At 47.9% G+C, this 16,509-nt stretch overlaps 1 protein-coding gene across 2 annotated transcripts in view; it reads left to right on the top strand.

Annotated features, from left to right (window-relative positions):
- OTOA (otoancorin) overlaps positions 1 to 16,509 on the top strand; it is a 53,521-nt gene that overhangs the window by 32,333 nt on the left and 4,679 nt on the right. Inside the window, exons 19-27 of one of the 2 annotated variants that reach the window (XM_019751674.3) lie at positions 1,837 to 1,972; positions 2,961 to 3,151; positions 5,982 to 6,075; positions 6,684 to 6,813; positions 7,249 to 7,436; positions 8,838 to 8,993; positions 14,158 to 14,300; positions 14,550 to 14,686; positions 15,192 to 15,289. In XM_019751674.3, the coding sequence (XP_019607233.3) occupies positions 1,837 to 1,972; positions 2,961 to 3,151; positions 5,982 to 6,075; positions 6,684 to 6,813; positions 7,249 to 7,436; positions 8,838 to 8,993; positions 14,158 to 14,300; positions 14,550 to 14,686; positions 15,192 to 15,289 (1,273 nt within the window). The remainder of the gene's footprint in view (positions 1 to 1,836; positions 1,973 to 2,960; positions 3,152 to 5,981; positions 6,076 to 6,683; positions 6,814 to 7,248; positions 7,437 to 8,837; positions 8,994 to 14,157; positions 14,301 to 14,549; positions 14,687 to 15,191; positions 15,290 to 16,509) is intronic. The other variant, XM_019751673.3, reaches the window with a different exon arrangement.

Below are 16,509 nucleotides of genomic sequence, written 5' to 3'. Positions count from 1 at the left end.
CAAGGGGGCATAGAAAAGGAGCATGATGGGAAGTGTGGTACCGTGGGAAGAGCTCGTGGGCACTGGGCACAGAGGATGGAATTTCCCCTTCAGACTGGAGAGTCAGAGGAGACTGAACTAAAGCTTGCAGAATGCGTTAGTCCAGTCAGGGGCACGAAGAACGATGGATGGTCCAGGCAGGGGCACAAGTGGTGGTCAGTCCCTCTGTGGGTAAGAAAAGTGACGTCCTCTGGGAACTCATGGTGCGCATCGGCAGAGTAGTTGGGAGAGAGAAGGAACGGTCAGATCAGGGAGGGCCTGAGTGACATGCCGAGGTGTTTCACCTGTGTTCTGGGCACAGCCCTCAGATTCACGTTTCAGAGCTCACCACCACTGTCCGTGTCGCGGAGAATGCAGGGGCCCGGCTGGAAGGAGGGCGACAGTGGAAGCTTACTTCTGTGACCTAGCCCTTGGCATGGCTGTCTCCTTCCCCTCACCCATGTCTCAGCTCAAAGAGCACTGCCGTAGACAAGGCTCTCCTGGCTGCCCTCACCATCCCTCTCCATTAGAACCATTTTATTTTCTTCCTTACATTTACCAGTAGCTGAAAGGGCCTGTTTTCTCCCCTGGTTTCTGGGTTTCTTCCCCCCATCAGAATAAAGCATCCTGAGAGCGGGGACCTGCCCTCATGTCTGGCTCATGGTTATAGCTGGTTACCTGGGGAGCAGTGTGCTCTGTGAACATTTGCTGGATGGATGGATGGATGGATGGGTGAAATAAGCCAGCGGTCCTGGGAATGGAGAGGCGAGAACAGATTTGAGGCATATTAAGGAGATAGCGTGACATTGGGGATAAAAGGAAAGGGGAGTCTGAGACGACATGGAGGAGGGAGACCCTTTCCATTTGGGTTTGGAACAGTCAGGTGATGGCCAGGAGTCAGGCCACATGAGTCTAGAGCGTCTTTCTCAACCTTATTTCATTATTGCCTCCCTAAGGAGAAAAGTTTCATTTCTCCCTAATGAGAGAAATTACCAGGAATACGATTTTGTTGGGTAGGATGGAGCTCTGGTGAACCACAAATCACTGTAATAACTGCGATTATTTTCGCTCCCTCCTGCTCCCGGAACCAGTTTCTGCCCCGTGGGGGTGATACTGCCCGTGCTGAGAATGCAGTTTAGAGCTTGGGGGGCGGGGAGAGTGGGTGTCCTGGACTGGAGATGACGGAATTGGGGGTCATGTCTCTTAGTCTCTCCTTCTTGCCTTTCTTTCTTACTTTCTATTTTATTCTCTCTCCTCTTTGTCCCTTTCTTCTACTGTTTATTTTCCCTTTCTCCTCATCTCTCCTCAACCACTCCATCAGTCAGCGTATGTGTATGGAGATCCTATTCTGTGATCAGTGCTGCTGGGGCATAGAAGAGGAGCATGATGGGAAGTGTGTTTCCCACCTGTGGGAGAAGAGCATGATGGGAAGTGTGTTTCCCACCTGTAGGAGAGGAGCATGATGGGAAGTGTGTTTCCCACCTGTAGGAGAAGAGCATGATGGGAAGTGTGTTTACTGCCCATAGGTGAGGTGCATGATGGGAAGTGTGTTTCCCACCTGTAGGAGAGGAGCATGATGGGACGTTTGTTTCTTGCTCATTGAGAGGAGCATGATGGGAAGTTTGTGTCCCACCTGGAGGAGAGGAGTGTGATGGGTGGGAGGCCTCCTACCCACCCAAAGCAGCCACAGCATCCCTGGGGGAAAACAAGCATTTAAAGAACACCCTTGTGATAAGCTCTTGGGCTGCAGACCCTGATTTGGGGGCCATACAGAGCAGCCACTGTCTTCCTTCCCTCAGTCTCCCCATCTCTCTCCAGGGCGCGCTACCTGGCTTCTGTCCCAGCCTCCCAGTGTGTGCCCTTTCTGATCAGCCTGGGGAAGAGTCAGCTGGACGCCTTGGTTTTAGATTCTCACAAAAAGAATTCGGTCATCAGAAAAGTGCAGCAGTGCCTGGTAAGGAAACTTCTGGGTGACACTTTCACCAGTGTGTCTGCCCCTCCGGCTATCTGGGCCACCTTGGGGAGCCCTCGGGATCTGGCTGGGATCTCAAGCCTGCTGTGGTGGCCAGAAGTCTGACCTGTGGTCTCAGCGCTGGCTCTGAAGGCACGAGGTGGGACGGTCTTGGCCCCTGGATCTGGAGCCTGCTATTCCGGGGCCTGAATGAGGGGAGTCCACTCTGGTGGCCGGGAAGGAGCCCAGTACAGAGTCTGGGTGCTAGACATGCCTCTGCTGATGAGTGGTTATGTGGCTGGGAGCAAGTCACCTCTCCTCCCTGAGCCTCAGTTTCCTTATCTGTAATATGGGTGTAAGAGCCCTTCCTGTCTGGAGTTACCGAGGGCAGGAAGCAGGCAATGGATTGTTTAATGCTGAGGCCCAATGGGTCAGCATATGTTTATGGAGCTCCTACCCTGTCTGAGTGTGGATCCTGGTAACTAGCTGGCAGTTTCTTGACTTAAAATGTGGATGGTATGAACCCTTGCCTCTTGCAGTTACTTTGAAGATGAATGAATGGAGACCTGGGAACACTTAGAGCAGTTCCTGGCCATAATAAGTGCTCACTAAATGGTGGCTCTGCTGTCATTGTGAGAAAGAGCTTTGCAGGCTTTCGAGGCCCGTACAGACTTGGAGGTGCTGCTTGATTATTGATGTACTAGTATTATGATGGAGTCCCCTCAGGGCAGTAACAGTGACCATGACGACAGCCCTCACTTGCCAAGTTTTCACGATGTGCCAGGTCTCTGCCCACACCGCTCCCTGAGGCGTCTCCCTGATAGGTGAAGTCAGGTCTCCATCAGGCCCCGTGCCATCTCTGCTCGTCCATGGCAGGACAGGCGATTCAGGTCCCAGAATTTTTATGAGGTTTGGGGTCGGGAAGTGTTTTTAAGGGATCACTGCCTTGAGCCCGGCTGGGGCTTCCATCAGCTCCCTTTGTCGGTTTCAGAACGACACCATTGCCGACGAGTACACCGTGGACATCGTGGGGAATCTGCTCTGCCACTTGCCGGCGGCCGTCATCCTCCGCGGGGTGTCCCCCAGGGCCTGGGCCACCGCCCTGCACGGCCTCAGGGCCTGCCCAGACCTCAGCCCCGAGCAGAAGGCCGCGGTGAGGCTCCGGCTCCTGGAGCAGCACGGGTGAGGAAGGGCCGGGGCTCGGCGCCGGGGCGGGGCGCACTGGCGAAGGGACGCCCAGCCCTGCCTTTCCTGCCCTCAAAACAGAGAGAGTCTCTCACTTAGGACGAGGTCAGACGCTTCCGTTTATTCTGGAAATGTGATTTTCCTTCTTCTGGCCTCAGATTCCCTGTAAAGTGAGAACCATGTGCTGCTCTGTAGGCTTCACCAGACGTCTCAGCGTACGGAAAGGGAAAGCGTTTGGGAAAGATGGTCCTTTACAAACGCCAGGGAGGGGTCGTGTTGTTGTTGTTATGAAATAATAATAACCGTGACGACGGCTCCCAGGACTTTCTTTCCCATGTCGAATTTTCTGAAGTCAGATAGTGGAGTAGGACCTACCACCAGTCAGCAGTTAGACAACAAATGGGTTTTTGTGGATTTGGTTTTTTTTGAGTAATTACTGTGTCCCAGGCACTGTACTGTTATATCAAGTTTAAGAGCACGGACGTAGGAGCCAGGACTCCTTGTGTTAAAATTTTGTTTCTATCATCTACTGTCTGTGTGACCTGGTAAAACTATTAAGTTGGTGCACAAGTAATTGTGGTTTCGGACCATGAATTTTAAATCGTTATAACTAGGCTCAAACACATCTTTATTAATCAAAATAGGAATCATTACAATCAACACATTTTTGTCAACGAGAAATAAGTTTGTGTATTTCTGTAGTGTAAAAAGCCTTGCTTTGGGATTTGACGACTCTTGGAAAGCATTTTCTGCATCCTGCTGGTTGGGTCTGGGAGCATTTTCCCTACAAAAGATTGTCAAGATGCTTGAAGAAGTGGTAGATGGTTGACCAGAGGTCAGGTGAATATGGCGGATGAGGTAAAACTTCATAGCCCAATTAGTTCAACTTTTGAAGCGTTAATTGTGTGACGTGGTCGGGAGTTTTTGTGGAGAAGAATTGGGCCCTTTCTGTTGCCCGATGCCGGCTGCAGGCGTTGCAGTTTTCAGTGCATCTCATCAATTTTCTGAGCATACTTCTCAGATGTAATGGTTTCGCTGGAATTCAGAAAGTTGTAGTGGATCAGACTGGCAGCAGATGACCAAACAGTGACCATGACCTTTTGTTGGTGCAAGTGTCACTTGGGGAAGTGCTTTGGACCTTCTGCTCCGTCCAACCACTGAGCTGATCATCACCGGTTGTCGTATAAAATCCACTTTTCGTCACACGTCACCATCCAATTGAGAAATGTTTTGTTGTTGCGTAGAATAAGAGAAGACCACACTTCAACATGCTGATGTTTTTGGTTTGCGGTCGGCTCCTGAGGCACCCACTTATGGAGCTCTTTCACCTTCCCGATTTGCTTCAAATGCTGAGCAACCGTAGACCAGCCGACGCTGAGATCTTCAGCAACTTCTCATGTGGTTGTAAGAGGCTCAGCTTCGGTGATGGCTCTCCATTGGTCGTTGTCACTTTCCGATGGCTGGCGACTGCACTCTTCATCTTCAAGGCTCTCATTTCCTTTGCAAAACTTCTTGAACCACCACTGGCTGCCCTGTACGGTCATCAGCAGTTCCTGGGCCACATGAATCGATGTTGCGAGTTTTCTCCACTGCTTTACGACCTGTTTTGAACTCGAATAAGAAAGTCACTCGAATTTGCTTTTTGTCTAACGTCATTTCCATAGTCTAAAATAAATATAAAATAAACAGCAAGTAATAAGTCATTAGCATAAAAACATAAAGTGAGAAATGTGCATTAAAATGATGTACAACGTAACCACATTTATTTAAGAATGTGTTCCAGTCTCAAATGGCAAATTTCAACAATGCAAAAACCTCAATTACGTTTGGACCAACCTAATACTTGTCTTTGCACTTTATATTCACATCTGTAGAATGGGAATACTCATAGTCCACATAGGGTTGTTAGGTGATGAAGTGAGTTAATATACACAAAGGACTTATAACAGGGCCTGGTACATGGTGCTGACTATGTGACAACTGTTCTGCTAGGACCGCAGATACGTGGTTAATAAGATAGGTGTGGTTTCTGTGCTGATGGAACGTACAGTCTAGTGGGCTAATAATTTAAATCAAAGAGATAGGAGGGAGCTTTGTGGCCAGGGGTGGCTTGCCCCGGTCCTACGAGAGGGGTTATCACTGCTAATTCGGCAGACTTCCTTTAGAGGTGTCACCAAATGTGGCGTGAGGCACATCGCTGTAGGTATCTGTGGTCTCTATAAGCACAACAGTGGATTCTGTATCAGTGCTATTTGTATCCTGCCAGGTTCAAGGGGAAATTTTGTCTTGCTATAAGATGAGACTATTATAGTAATTTTAAGGAACAACTATATCATTACTGTTCTATCGAGGAAGGGGATGTAAATGACAGAAATTCAACAAGTCAATTCAAGCTAAGAAATGAGAATATATTGAGTTCAGAAATCGAATGTAATGGAATACTACAGGGACGGGTTTCAGGCATGACTGGATACAGGCGCTCAAATGATGTCATCGGGAGCTTGTTCCTTGTATCCCTCAGCTCTGTGTTCTTAAGTCTGGCTTTATTTTCACCACTGGTGATAAGAATGGCATCCAATATTCTTTTTAATGCCAGAGGTACCAGAGGAAAGAGAGACAGCTTCTCTCGTAGTTCCATCAAAATTCCTAGGGCTGACCCTGATTGGTCAGCCTGCATCACATGCCCATTGTCTCGGTCAGGGAAGTGGGATCCTGTGATTGACAGCCTCTCCAGGTATGAAGATAGTCTGTTTCTGAAAGCAAAGGATGCTGAGGAACAGGGACAACAGCACGGGTTTTCATTTTATTGCTTGTTATCTTTTCTTAGGCTCCCCCAGAACTGGACAGCGGAGACCACAAAGGACCTGGGACCCTTTCTAGAACTTTTCTCAGGAGATGAATTAAGCTCTGTTGCTACAAAGGTACTTGTGCGTCCCACCGTTAGAAGGCTGAAGGAGTTTGAAGGGGAGAGAAAGCATGTTCAGTTATATTCCACTGGGTTTGCTGCCAGTTTGTTTTTCTGGAACCTTCCTCCCTGCCCCAAGGACCCAGATGTTTCCAGCTCCAATCCAGAGTGCCCAAGGTTTGGGAAAAGGGAGTGAGGCAGCAGCTAGGTGCACCCCGGGCCTGTCACGTGCACCCTCCGTTAGACATGCACAGCCTGCAAGCTGGCACGCACTTACCTTCTGCTGTCTGTGTGCTTTCCACACGCGTGCCAGTTCAAAGCCTTAGATCCATCAGTGTCATGTGCACACACATACACACACACACGACCAGTGTGTGTAAATGATCTCCATGTATATTATTGAACGTTTGCTGGATTATGATTGAAGTTGAGTATCATTTTATAGGATTCTTTGTAGAGACCAGGCTAGTTAGGCGAGGGATTAAATTGAGAGAAGCGGCTACGAAGGAAGAAAACCCCGAGGCTGTTAAGTACTGTTCCAGTTTAAACTCCAATTTAAATCGGTGTTTGATGTGCTTTAATTCTTATTTGTTCCTCTTCTTTCATCTGCTTTACCCCACGCAGTTTCCTGATATCCTTCAACAAACGGCTTCCAAGATGGCCGGGACCTTGCCCCCCAAAGAATTCCTCTGGGCAGTCTTTGAATCCGTCCGGAACAGCAGTGACAGGAGCCCCAGTGCTGACCCCAGCCCTGGTGAGCATTTCTGGGGTACCTGCGCCTGTGTCATATCAGCGGTGTTTCAGCTGAGACCCTGACATCCAGAGGCCTCCGTGGCCAGTGGACTGGATGGAATGTTTGCAAAGACACAGGCCAAAGAAGTACATGTTTGCAGAGGGATTTGGAGCACATCCATACTCTGTGCCCAACTCCTGCGGCCCTCAAGGCAATGTGCAGTCCAGCTGTAGTATTGGAAAGCTCCTACTGTGTGCACGGGACTATGAAAAAGTTGGCATTTCCGTGATTTCACTACCAGAGAGCAGCAGGAGTGAGTCCCTGAGTCCCTACTCTCACTTCCTGTGCCGTGTGGCCTGGTGTGGACAAATCCGACTGGAGGAGAGTATTGCTCATTTCGGTAAAGACACAGACTACCGTTTCCTGAAATTTCCCGTCCTCTCGTTCTTCCTGCAGGTTGCCACGGAGTCGCGGCTCCCTCTTCCGATGACATCTTCAAGTTGGCCGAAGCCAATGCCTGCTGGGCTCCTGAGGACCTGCTGTGCATGGAGGAAGATGTGTTCATCAGGAACGTGGAGCTTCTGGGGGCCGTCAGGGGCTTCAGCCAGCCTCAGCTGCTGGCCCTGAAGGAGAAGGCGATACAGGTAAAGCCCACTTGAGGGTGGAAGCACTCAGCGGAGGGGAAAAGCCAGCACGACAGGCAGGCAGTCGCACACTTGTGTGTGCAGGGCACCCTTCGACGGGTTTGCACTTGAGTTTTCTTGTTGAAATTTCATGGCATGCAATTTCGAGGTCCTCCCTTGTAGAGTCTTGGCGGAGAGCGGGAAGGGATGTGTGCTGGCGTCTAGTGGAACCTCAGTACATCAAATTCTGTGAGTGTTCTGGAGCCGCTGACTGAGCGCGTGCCTGGAATGTTCTTTCTCCGCCCGCTTGGAGGCTGCCTGCAGCAGCTTTTCTCCAAACCAGTCACAGATTTGCATGAAAACATCGTGGAAAGGAGTAGCAGGAAGACTGGGAGAAGTCTGCCTCTTTCTAAAGGTCCCTTTGAGTGGCTTCTTTTAGCGGTAGGATAGTTTTGGAATACAATACCCTGGAGGGGATTGAGACCTTTAATGCTGTAAGATTATACTTATAACTCTATGTTTTACGTACGTAATCCAAGGTTATTGTAGAAAAGTCAGAAAACAATAAAGAAGAAAATCGGCCATAATCTTTTACCCAGAGATAATCATTGCTGACCTTTCGATATAGTCACCCGAAGCTTCCCAGACTTCTGTATATGTGTGTAAAATATATTTCGTACGTGTATTTGATGTATTCTCATATATGTGTTATGGAAAATAATACCACATTCACTATTCAATAAATTGCCTACACCCAACGGTATACAATGCATATTTTTCATATCAGAAATATCAGTCTGTATCAGTATTTCACATAGCTATATAGTCTTTCATTTTATGCTGGTATTTATTTAGCTAATTAGTAGACTTTTAGATTGTTTATGTTTTTTAATGCCTTCAGGTACATATTTGTACATATTTCCTTGGGCAGTTGTCTTAATATTTACTTAGGTTAAATTCCCAGAGGGGGAGTTTCTGAGTCAAAGAGTATAAATATTTTAAAAGATTTCATTCCATATAGCCAAATGCCCCCCTAAAAAGCTCATACCAATTTATGTTCTCAACATCAAGTAATAAGGGTATCTATCCTTTACCCCATGTCTTTCCAGCACCATAAATGGTCATTCTTTTTACTTCCTGTCAGTATCATCAGCCAGCACGTTATTCTTTGATGGTTGTTCATGTACATTTCTTTAATTATTTAATTATGACTGAGACGGAACTTTTTTCCGTGTTTATTTCTTCTTTGTGAATTTTCTGTCCATGTCTGTTGCCTTTTTTTTTTTTTTAAACAAAAGTAGTCGTCTTTTTCTTATTGATTTACAAAGGAACTTTACATAGTAAGGAGACATACCCTATGTCTGTTTAAATCCCATCCGTGATGGTCAGTGTAATCTGGATTTCTTTCTTTCCCACCTGAAGGTTTGGGACGTGCCTCCTTACTGGAGAGAGCACCATATCGTGTCCCTGGGCTGCATTGCGCTGGCTCTGAATAAGAGTGAGCTGGAGCAGCTGGATCTCAGCTCCATCGACACCGTGGCCGCCCTCAGCCAGCAGACAGGATGGACCCCAGGACAGGTAGGTCGGTGGTGCTGGCTCTTTTCAATACTCCATCGTCACTGTCCCTGCTGCGTCTGTTTCTATTGACTAATTTTTCTCCTGGTGATAGGTCACATTTTCTCACTTGCAAGCCTCGTAATTTTGACTGGCTGATGGGTAATGGGGAGTTTGCATTTTTGAGTGCTTGGTTTAGTTATGCTCTTTGAAGAGTAGAGGGCTTTGTTCTGGCATACATTTAAATGACTTTCAAATCAGTATGATCCCTTCAAGTTTCCTTTTGAGCTTCGTTAGGGCGAGCCTAGAGTGACCTTTACTCTGTGGGTAATTACTTCCCATTACTGAATCCTGGTTCTTCTGAGGACACTACCTAATAATGCTCTGTGTGTTTCAAGACTTCTCTTCTCTGGCTGGTGGGGATGGGACCCTTTCCAGCTCCATATGGACTCTGGGAATTGTTCTGCCTCCCACTTTCTGAGGCGCCGTTCTGATATTTACGTGGCGTTTCACTAGGGCTCGTGCACATCGGCACTCAGCCAGGCTCAAGAAGACCTCTCTGCAGATTTCTGGAGTGAGCGCTCTCTGTCTGTGCAGTTTCTTCCTCTCTAGGACAAATTATAGGTGCCCTGACCCCTCTGAACTTGAATCTCTGTATCCTCAACTCACCTGGAGCCCTGGGCTCGTGTGGGTTCGCGTTCCTGCTTCATGGCCTGGAAACGGCCTCTGGGCGGTAAACAAAGGCAGTTTTAGGGCCCACCTTGTTTGCTTTCCTTTTTTTCAGGATTATTGTTCCATACTCCTTGTTGTTCAGGGTCTGACTACTGCTATTTCATATAATCTGTTCAGCTTTCTCGTTGTTTACGGTGAGAGGGCAATTTCTGTGTCAGGCACTCCTTTGTGGGCCGAAGAAGTAAGTTCTCTGCAGAATGTGTTACAATTGGGACGGCAGTGAGTCCACGGTGTTGCTAGAAAGGGGAGTCTTAGCTGCTGTGTGTTGCCCTCATTCTCAGGCAGCCCTGAGTGGTCGTTTTCAGCACCAGCCTTAGGTATTATCTAATTAGCACCCCCACCAGAAAATGCCCCTTTCTCGTTAATTTTTGAAGAAGCCCCAATGTCAACTCCAGCCACGTCATTGCCACTCCCGAGCAGTCACTCTGGACAAGAGTAGAACACGTTGGTTGGCCAGGCATGCAGCGGAGAGTGGGGTGCATAGGAGCTGGGAGTGAGGGAGGGGTGGGTGGTAGCTGTGTGAAGGTCCCCAGAGACCTCCACGTCCACACCCCCACCCAGCACCTGTGGATATGTGACCTCCTGTGGCAGAAGGGACTTCGCGGGTGTGATTAAGGATCTTGAGATGGGGAGGTGATCCTAGAGTATCTGGGTGGACCCGATGCCATCACTGGGTCCTCCTAATGGAGACCAGGAGGGGATGTGACACCGCAAGCAGAGGGACACACAGGCAGATCTGTGCTGCTGGGTTTGAAGCTGGAAGATGGGGCTATGATTCGAGGTGTGCAGGAAGCTTCTAGAAGCTAAAAAAAGACAAGGAAATGAATTCTCTCTAGAGCCTCCCGAAAGAACACAGTTTGCTGACCCATTTTAGGACTTACAACCTCCAGAACTGGACGAGGATAGGTTTGTGCTGTGTGAAGCCACCAAATTTGTGGTAATTTGTTAACAGCACCCAGAGGAAATGAATATGGGATGGTTCACCAAAGGAAGACCACGGTGTCATCAAACCAAGGGAGAAAGGGTGCCGGGCAGGCGAGCCAATGCGTGTTCCCTACTCTCCCGAGCGTTTGTGTTCAGGATGGCCAGGTCTCGCAACTATGAGAGGCACCGTTCAAATAGAACACAGGGTGCGCTGTGCCCTGCAGTTGGGCACAGTTGGGCACCGTGGAGTTCCTGGCCATGAGGATGTAATGAGTTAATATGAGTGAAACACTGAAGCAGTGGCTGGTGCACTGTGTTCAGTAACAATCAGTTGTTTTCATCGTCATCGTCACTACATTTTCTCTTTGTGACAGTTGAATAATTTCCTCATTTGCAAGACGGGACCATTGCACCCAGGATTCGGAGGTTCCTTCCGCTGTGACACTTTTTCGTCCTGAGGCTCTGTGACTCTAAAACTGGTTTTGACCGGATGGAAAAGTGCCACACGACACCTTGGATATTAAAACCATTCTATTTGGGCAGTCGGGGAGAAAACAGGAAAATATGCCCAATTTAGGAGCAAGAGTGTCTCTTTCCTTTTGCACCAGTTTTAATTCCCATGGGTGCAGTGAGATTTGTCGATACATTTGAAGAGGAGATGAAAAACTAACATTTGCATATGTCATTTGTACTCAGTTCCTCAACTTTAGCTCCCAATCAAACCCTTAAATGCATGTTTCTATATTAATATTCAGACCTGCTGGAACTATATTAACAGGTAGTTCAGCTTCAAAACCAATATAAGGAGAAAGAACCTATCCTAGAAGCCAGCGGGATGAACAGAGAGATTGAAATCTCACAGCTATTCATTTTCCAGTGGTTAATACTGCTTAAAAGTGTTAGTGTTAATTGTCTTGGCATCATGACAGATACACCGGTCCAGTCATTCCAGCAAATACATTTTGGCTCATCACCTGGCAGGCTGAGCTTGCATTTTCCAGGTTCCAGTGGCAAGGACAATTTAATACTCCATCTTCAGAGTAATTTGATTTGAATTGTATTTTTGCACTTTCATTTTAAAATGGGCATGCCTGATAGTTGGGGAACACATATTGCTATGAGCCAGCCAAGGAAACCTGATTGTGAAGACTTCATAAAAAAAGGTCAAAAGCTGACTTGAATCTCCATCTTTTCTCCACACCCCAAACACCTTCACTGGCTAAGAAGAGTACAGGCTCTGGACTCAGGCTGCCTGGGTTTTAATCCTAGAACCATTTTTTTGTTAACCAACTGTGTGACCTTGGCATAGTTCCTTAACCTCTCTGTGCCTCAGTTTCATCATCTGTGACATAGGGATGATATTAATGCTTCATAGGGTCGTTGTGAGGCTCAGATGAGATGACATAAGAGTGCTGGCACTCTGCAAACATTCCATAAATATTAGCTATTATTATTTTAGATACACATTCCAATTCATCGTCGTCGATGTTTAAGACACTGAAGTCGGCGTGTGGTGTTACTGAAATTCCCCTATAAAACCTGTGAGCTTTGTAATCATGGAGGGCAACTTCCTGCAGGCACTGACCAGTCTGATTTGCAGACACCTGGGTGATCGCCCTGAAGCCGGTCCCTCCCGCGAAGGCAGCAGTCGGATGGTATTGCCAAGGGGTACATATCGCCGGCAGCTTCTGGGATCCCTTGCTCAGCTGTTCGTGGGTTCACTCCTAAAGTACTTACTGATGCTGTGCTGTGTGCCAGGCAGTGTGCCAGGTGCTGGGGGGAGAATAGAATAGTGACCTGGGGGGCGGGTATGGTGTGTGTCTTTGGGGATCCAGACAAACAAGTTAACGATCAAGGTGAAACGTTTTTAAAATTCGTGGTAAGTGATAAGCAGAACACGGACAATGTGCTCATGGAAATCGTGGGGGCAGGAGATGGGGGGATCCAGGCAGTCTTCTCTGAAGAGGCAGCGTTCAGACAGACCTGAGGGATGGGGAGGCAACAGCCACGTGAAAAGTGGAATCCCACTGCAACGTTTCAGTCTGCCAGCACTTTCTCTCAACACTGTAATGACCCTTGTTGTGCAAAGGGGATGGACTGGTGCTAGAGGTTAGAGGAAGCTGGGAAGTTCACTGACCCCTGGGAGCCTCGCTCCCCTTCAGGAGATATTTGTCCTTGGATGTCTCTCCCCATCTTTACCTGGTGAGCTCTTGTCCTCTTGGCATCTTTTGCACCTGCCACGTGAACGCAGAGGGATCCAGGATTTATTCTACAGCTCACTCCAGTGGACTAACTTGGTTCTCTCCTCAGGTCCAACATAGGTACATCAAACATAGCAGGGTTCATTTACTCACAAGGGGCAGCAAGCCCAATTCAGAGTCGCTTGAGCAAGGAAAGGAATTGATGGACTCGCATACTGGAAAAGGTCAAGGGTGGAGTTCAGGTATGGCTGGATCCAGGGGCTTCCATACTATTGTCGGGTCTCTGTCTCTCACCATTGTTCGACCCTGCTTTCCTTTACGTTGGCTTCGTTCAGAGGCAGACTTTTCCCACATGGTGAGTTCTAGCAGATACAGATGTTTATCCTTCTGAGGTCCAGTCCAGAGCGGAGAAGGCTCATCTCTCCTAAAGGTTCCAACCGAAATCCTGGAGGGATGTCCTGGTAGGTTTTGAGTGGATCACATGCGTGATCCAGAACAGTCACTGCCGCCAGGCTAAGCGATGAGCTGACTGGTCAGGCCTGGGCCATAGCATTACCCCTGGAATTCAGGATGCGCTCCAGGAAAGTCATGGACAATGAATGAGCACTGCACTGGAACTTCAGGGACCCTACACGTCAGCCCCCTTAAATCAACGCTCATTCAAGAGGTCCTGTATGGTTTTTAGCACCGAAGCGATTGATGTACTGCTCTCGGTAATGATGAGAGAGGGGTGAAGCTATTCCTGTAGGACCTTAGAGAAAGAAAAACTCATTCTCGCTGAGTTAGTGAGGGAAGAGACTTCATGAAGAAGGTAATGTTGGTCTTGAACTTCCCTCCTCCCCCCAAATAAAAGGATTGTTGGGAATGCCAGAAGGGCATTTCAGATGGAAGGACTGATTTGAGCAAAGGCACAAAGCCAGAAATGTACAAGGTATTGTCAGAAAGTTGTGGAAACAGATGCCGGAGAAGGTTGGATCCTGGTACAGATGAACTTAAATGCCCAAGCTATCTGACGGCCATGAGTGACCGAAGGAAACAAGCCAGCAGACGCAGACCCAGGACACGGTTCCTTTAATGTTGGTGAGGGTGACAGGAACCTTACTGCCTCAAGACCCCTCCACAGATGAGGGCGCAGACTCAGCAGAAGCAGCTCCGTCGGAGGCTGGTCTGGACGCAGTGGTTATGATGGTTTGGAACGGGGAGTGTGTCCGGAGGAGGGAGTTGGGGGCTCAGTCAGAAGGAGGCCGCTGCAGTAGCTCAGGGCTGCCCCCAGGCCTCGGGGTCTTGCTCATCCCTGGAGAGTTCATCCCCTGTGCTTCCTTGTTTCATAGGCTAAATCCATTCTGCAAGGATTCCTGGAGGATTCAGCCTATCGCATCCAGGATCTGAAGAGCTTCCACTTAGTAGGACTTGGGGCGACCCTCTGTGCCATGAGCATCACCGAAATCTCACTTATAAAGATCTCAGAATTCAGGTAAGCAAAGCACTGGTGTGCTGGATATCCAGGCAAAGGATTGGTTGATGGGTTGGACATCACGTACTCAGCAAGATGCCCTCTCCTCTGCTTCCTGATGCCTGGCCCCCTCTCTGGGCTAAAACAGGGAGCGGGGTTCGCCGGGTCCTTTCTTGGTGCCGAGCCTACCTACCTTCCACACACCTTTTTTTTTTGTTGTTTGGCTGGAGAATCTCCCAGCCTCACACCGTATCCTTCCCTCTTAACTAGGGTGGCAGTGGCCAGAATTGGAACCCTGCTGTGCGACACCCACGTCCTGGCCGAGTTTAAGAGGAAAGCAGAAATTGTGTTTGGGGATCCCACCCAGTGGTCCAGCTCTGTCTTGCAGGAGCTTGGAACCATTGCAGGTAAGAGGCACCTGGATCACACCTTTCTCTCCCTTTCCAACCTTAAATCTGGGGACAAAAAATAAGTAAATGAATGGAATCCTTAGCCATGTGTAGTGAGCATCTGTAGAGTGACATTAGGACCCAGATTTCAGCACATGCACTTACAGAAAGTGGGGTCTGCAAATCTGCTTTTTGAACAAGATTTCTTGGTGGTTTTGTGCACACCAAAGTGGTTTAGAATGTGATTGAATTGGTTCCAAAATAGGTTGATACACAATCTGAAAATGCACCTTCCGGGAGTACATTTCATTGTAGGAGACCAATCAGGGCTAATGTGACCCACTTTTTTTTTTTTCCTGAGCTGATGAAGGAGCTTGATTCCCAGTGCAACTTTCAGGGCCTTTTGGAAGGAACGGTGCGTGCCCGGAACACACAGACCCGTACATTATGCAACACCATTAATAAAACAAGCAGAGCTCCACTGGCTTGAACTAAACCCTTGTGATTCTTTTTTTTCCCCCAGCTGGATTAACTAAGGAAGAGCTTCGAATGCTTGACAAGGATTTGATGCCATATTTTCAGCCATCAGCAATCAGATGTCTTCCTGATGAGATATTCAAAGTAGGTCCTCAGTTCCTTTAGGAGAATGGGGCCTTGGCCCCGTTTTAAATCCCACAGGGAAGCAGATGGCAGGCTTGGAGTCTAGGTTTTGCAACCAGGCTTCTGCTGACAGGGCCAGAGGAGAGCTGGAGGCCAACAGTGGACATGCCACAAGATAATTTTAGGGTTTTTAAAAAAGTTTTTATCTTAACATTTCAATTGATGTTTTAATTGTATTTATTTTTACGAGTGACTTCTCTTCAAAGCATGTAGCGCTGATTTCCCATTTACGATGGTATGACAGGTTTAATATTCACATATCCCAAACCCTGGAGAATAGAGATAGTTCAGAACTCAGAATTTTCTGGATTTTAGAAAGATCACCTCTGTGACTACAGTATGGAATTTAACACCCCCTGCAGTGCCTGGGGAAGCACCTTATAAGCAAACACATTAATATTTCTAAGAAATTAGTGACAAGTCACACTAATTGAAATAGAGATTGTAAATGGCCTCACATCAATTCAGGTCAGCTTTTGCTGGCAAATAAGTCTGTCTTAAACTTTAGAAAAAACTTTCCGTTTTCCAAGTTCTTTTTGGACTTCAGTATTGCAGATGAGGGATTATGGACCTGGATGAGATTTGCTTTAAAAATGAATTTCAGTAAAAATATTTGAGGTTATTTAAAGAAAAGTAGTAAGAAAGCCACAAAAGCACAGGTGACGTACTGCTATGGAAAAAATTGAGAGGGTGCAGCTGGATGAACTGAAGGAGGCAGGGCATTCAATGAGAGGTCCTTGCTTTCTGTCCGTGTGCAAGGTTAGGGGAGTGATTGGTGGGGACAGTCTTCTCTGATGGGGACTGACCCTAGTGGTCTTGCTTGCTGGGTTGCATTGGGAACACCTTCTGTCCACCACAACTGGATAAGACACACACAGGTGATAACCACAGCACTGGTTCATTTCAAGACAGCTCATCTTGAACCACGTCAGCACCCTGGACAGTTCCCAGCATAGCGCGGGCGCAATAGCTGTTTTTGGGGATAAAGAAATAGACCTAGAGGCCACAGAGCTGCCCGTCTGGGGGTCTCTGCATGGTGCTGGATGCTGGCACGTTGCTAGGCACCTTCTCCTGGTCTTATTTGGAGTGTAGTTTGTGGCTGCTTCCTTACTCAGGCGTTCATTCCAGAAATTCCGATAGATCACCTACGTCGTGGCAGGCTGCCGGCGAGGGGCACCTGG

Source organism: Rhinolophus sinicus, chromosome 10 (genome assembly GCF_057876585.1).
Source record: "Rhinolophus sinicus isolate RSI-liver-muscle chromosome 10, RSI-T2T, whole genome shotgun sequence".
NCBI lineage: Eukaryota > Metazoa > Chordata > Mammalia > Chiroptera > Rhinolophidae > Rhinolophus > Rhinolophus sinicus.
The sequence above is the reverse complement of the archived record's forward strand: the minus strand, read 5'-3'. Positions and strand labels throughout refer to the sequence as shown.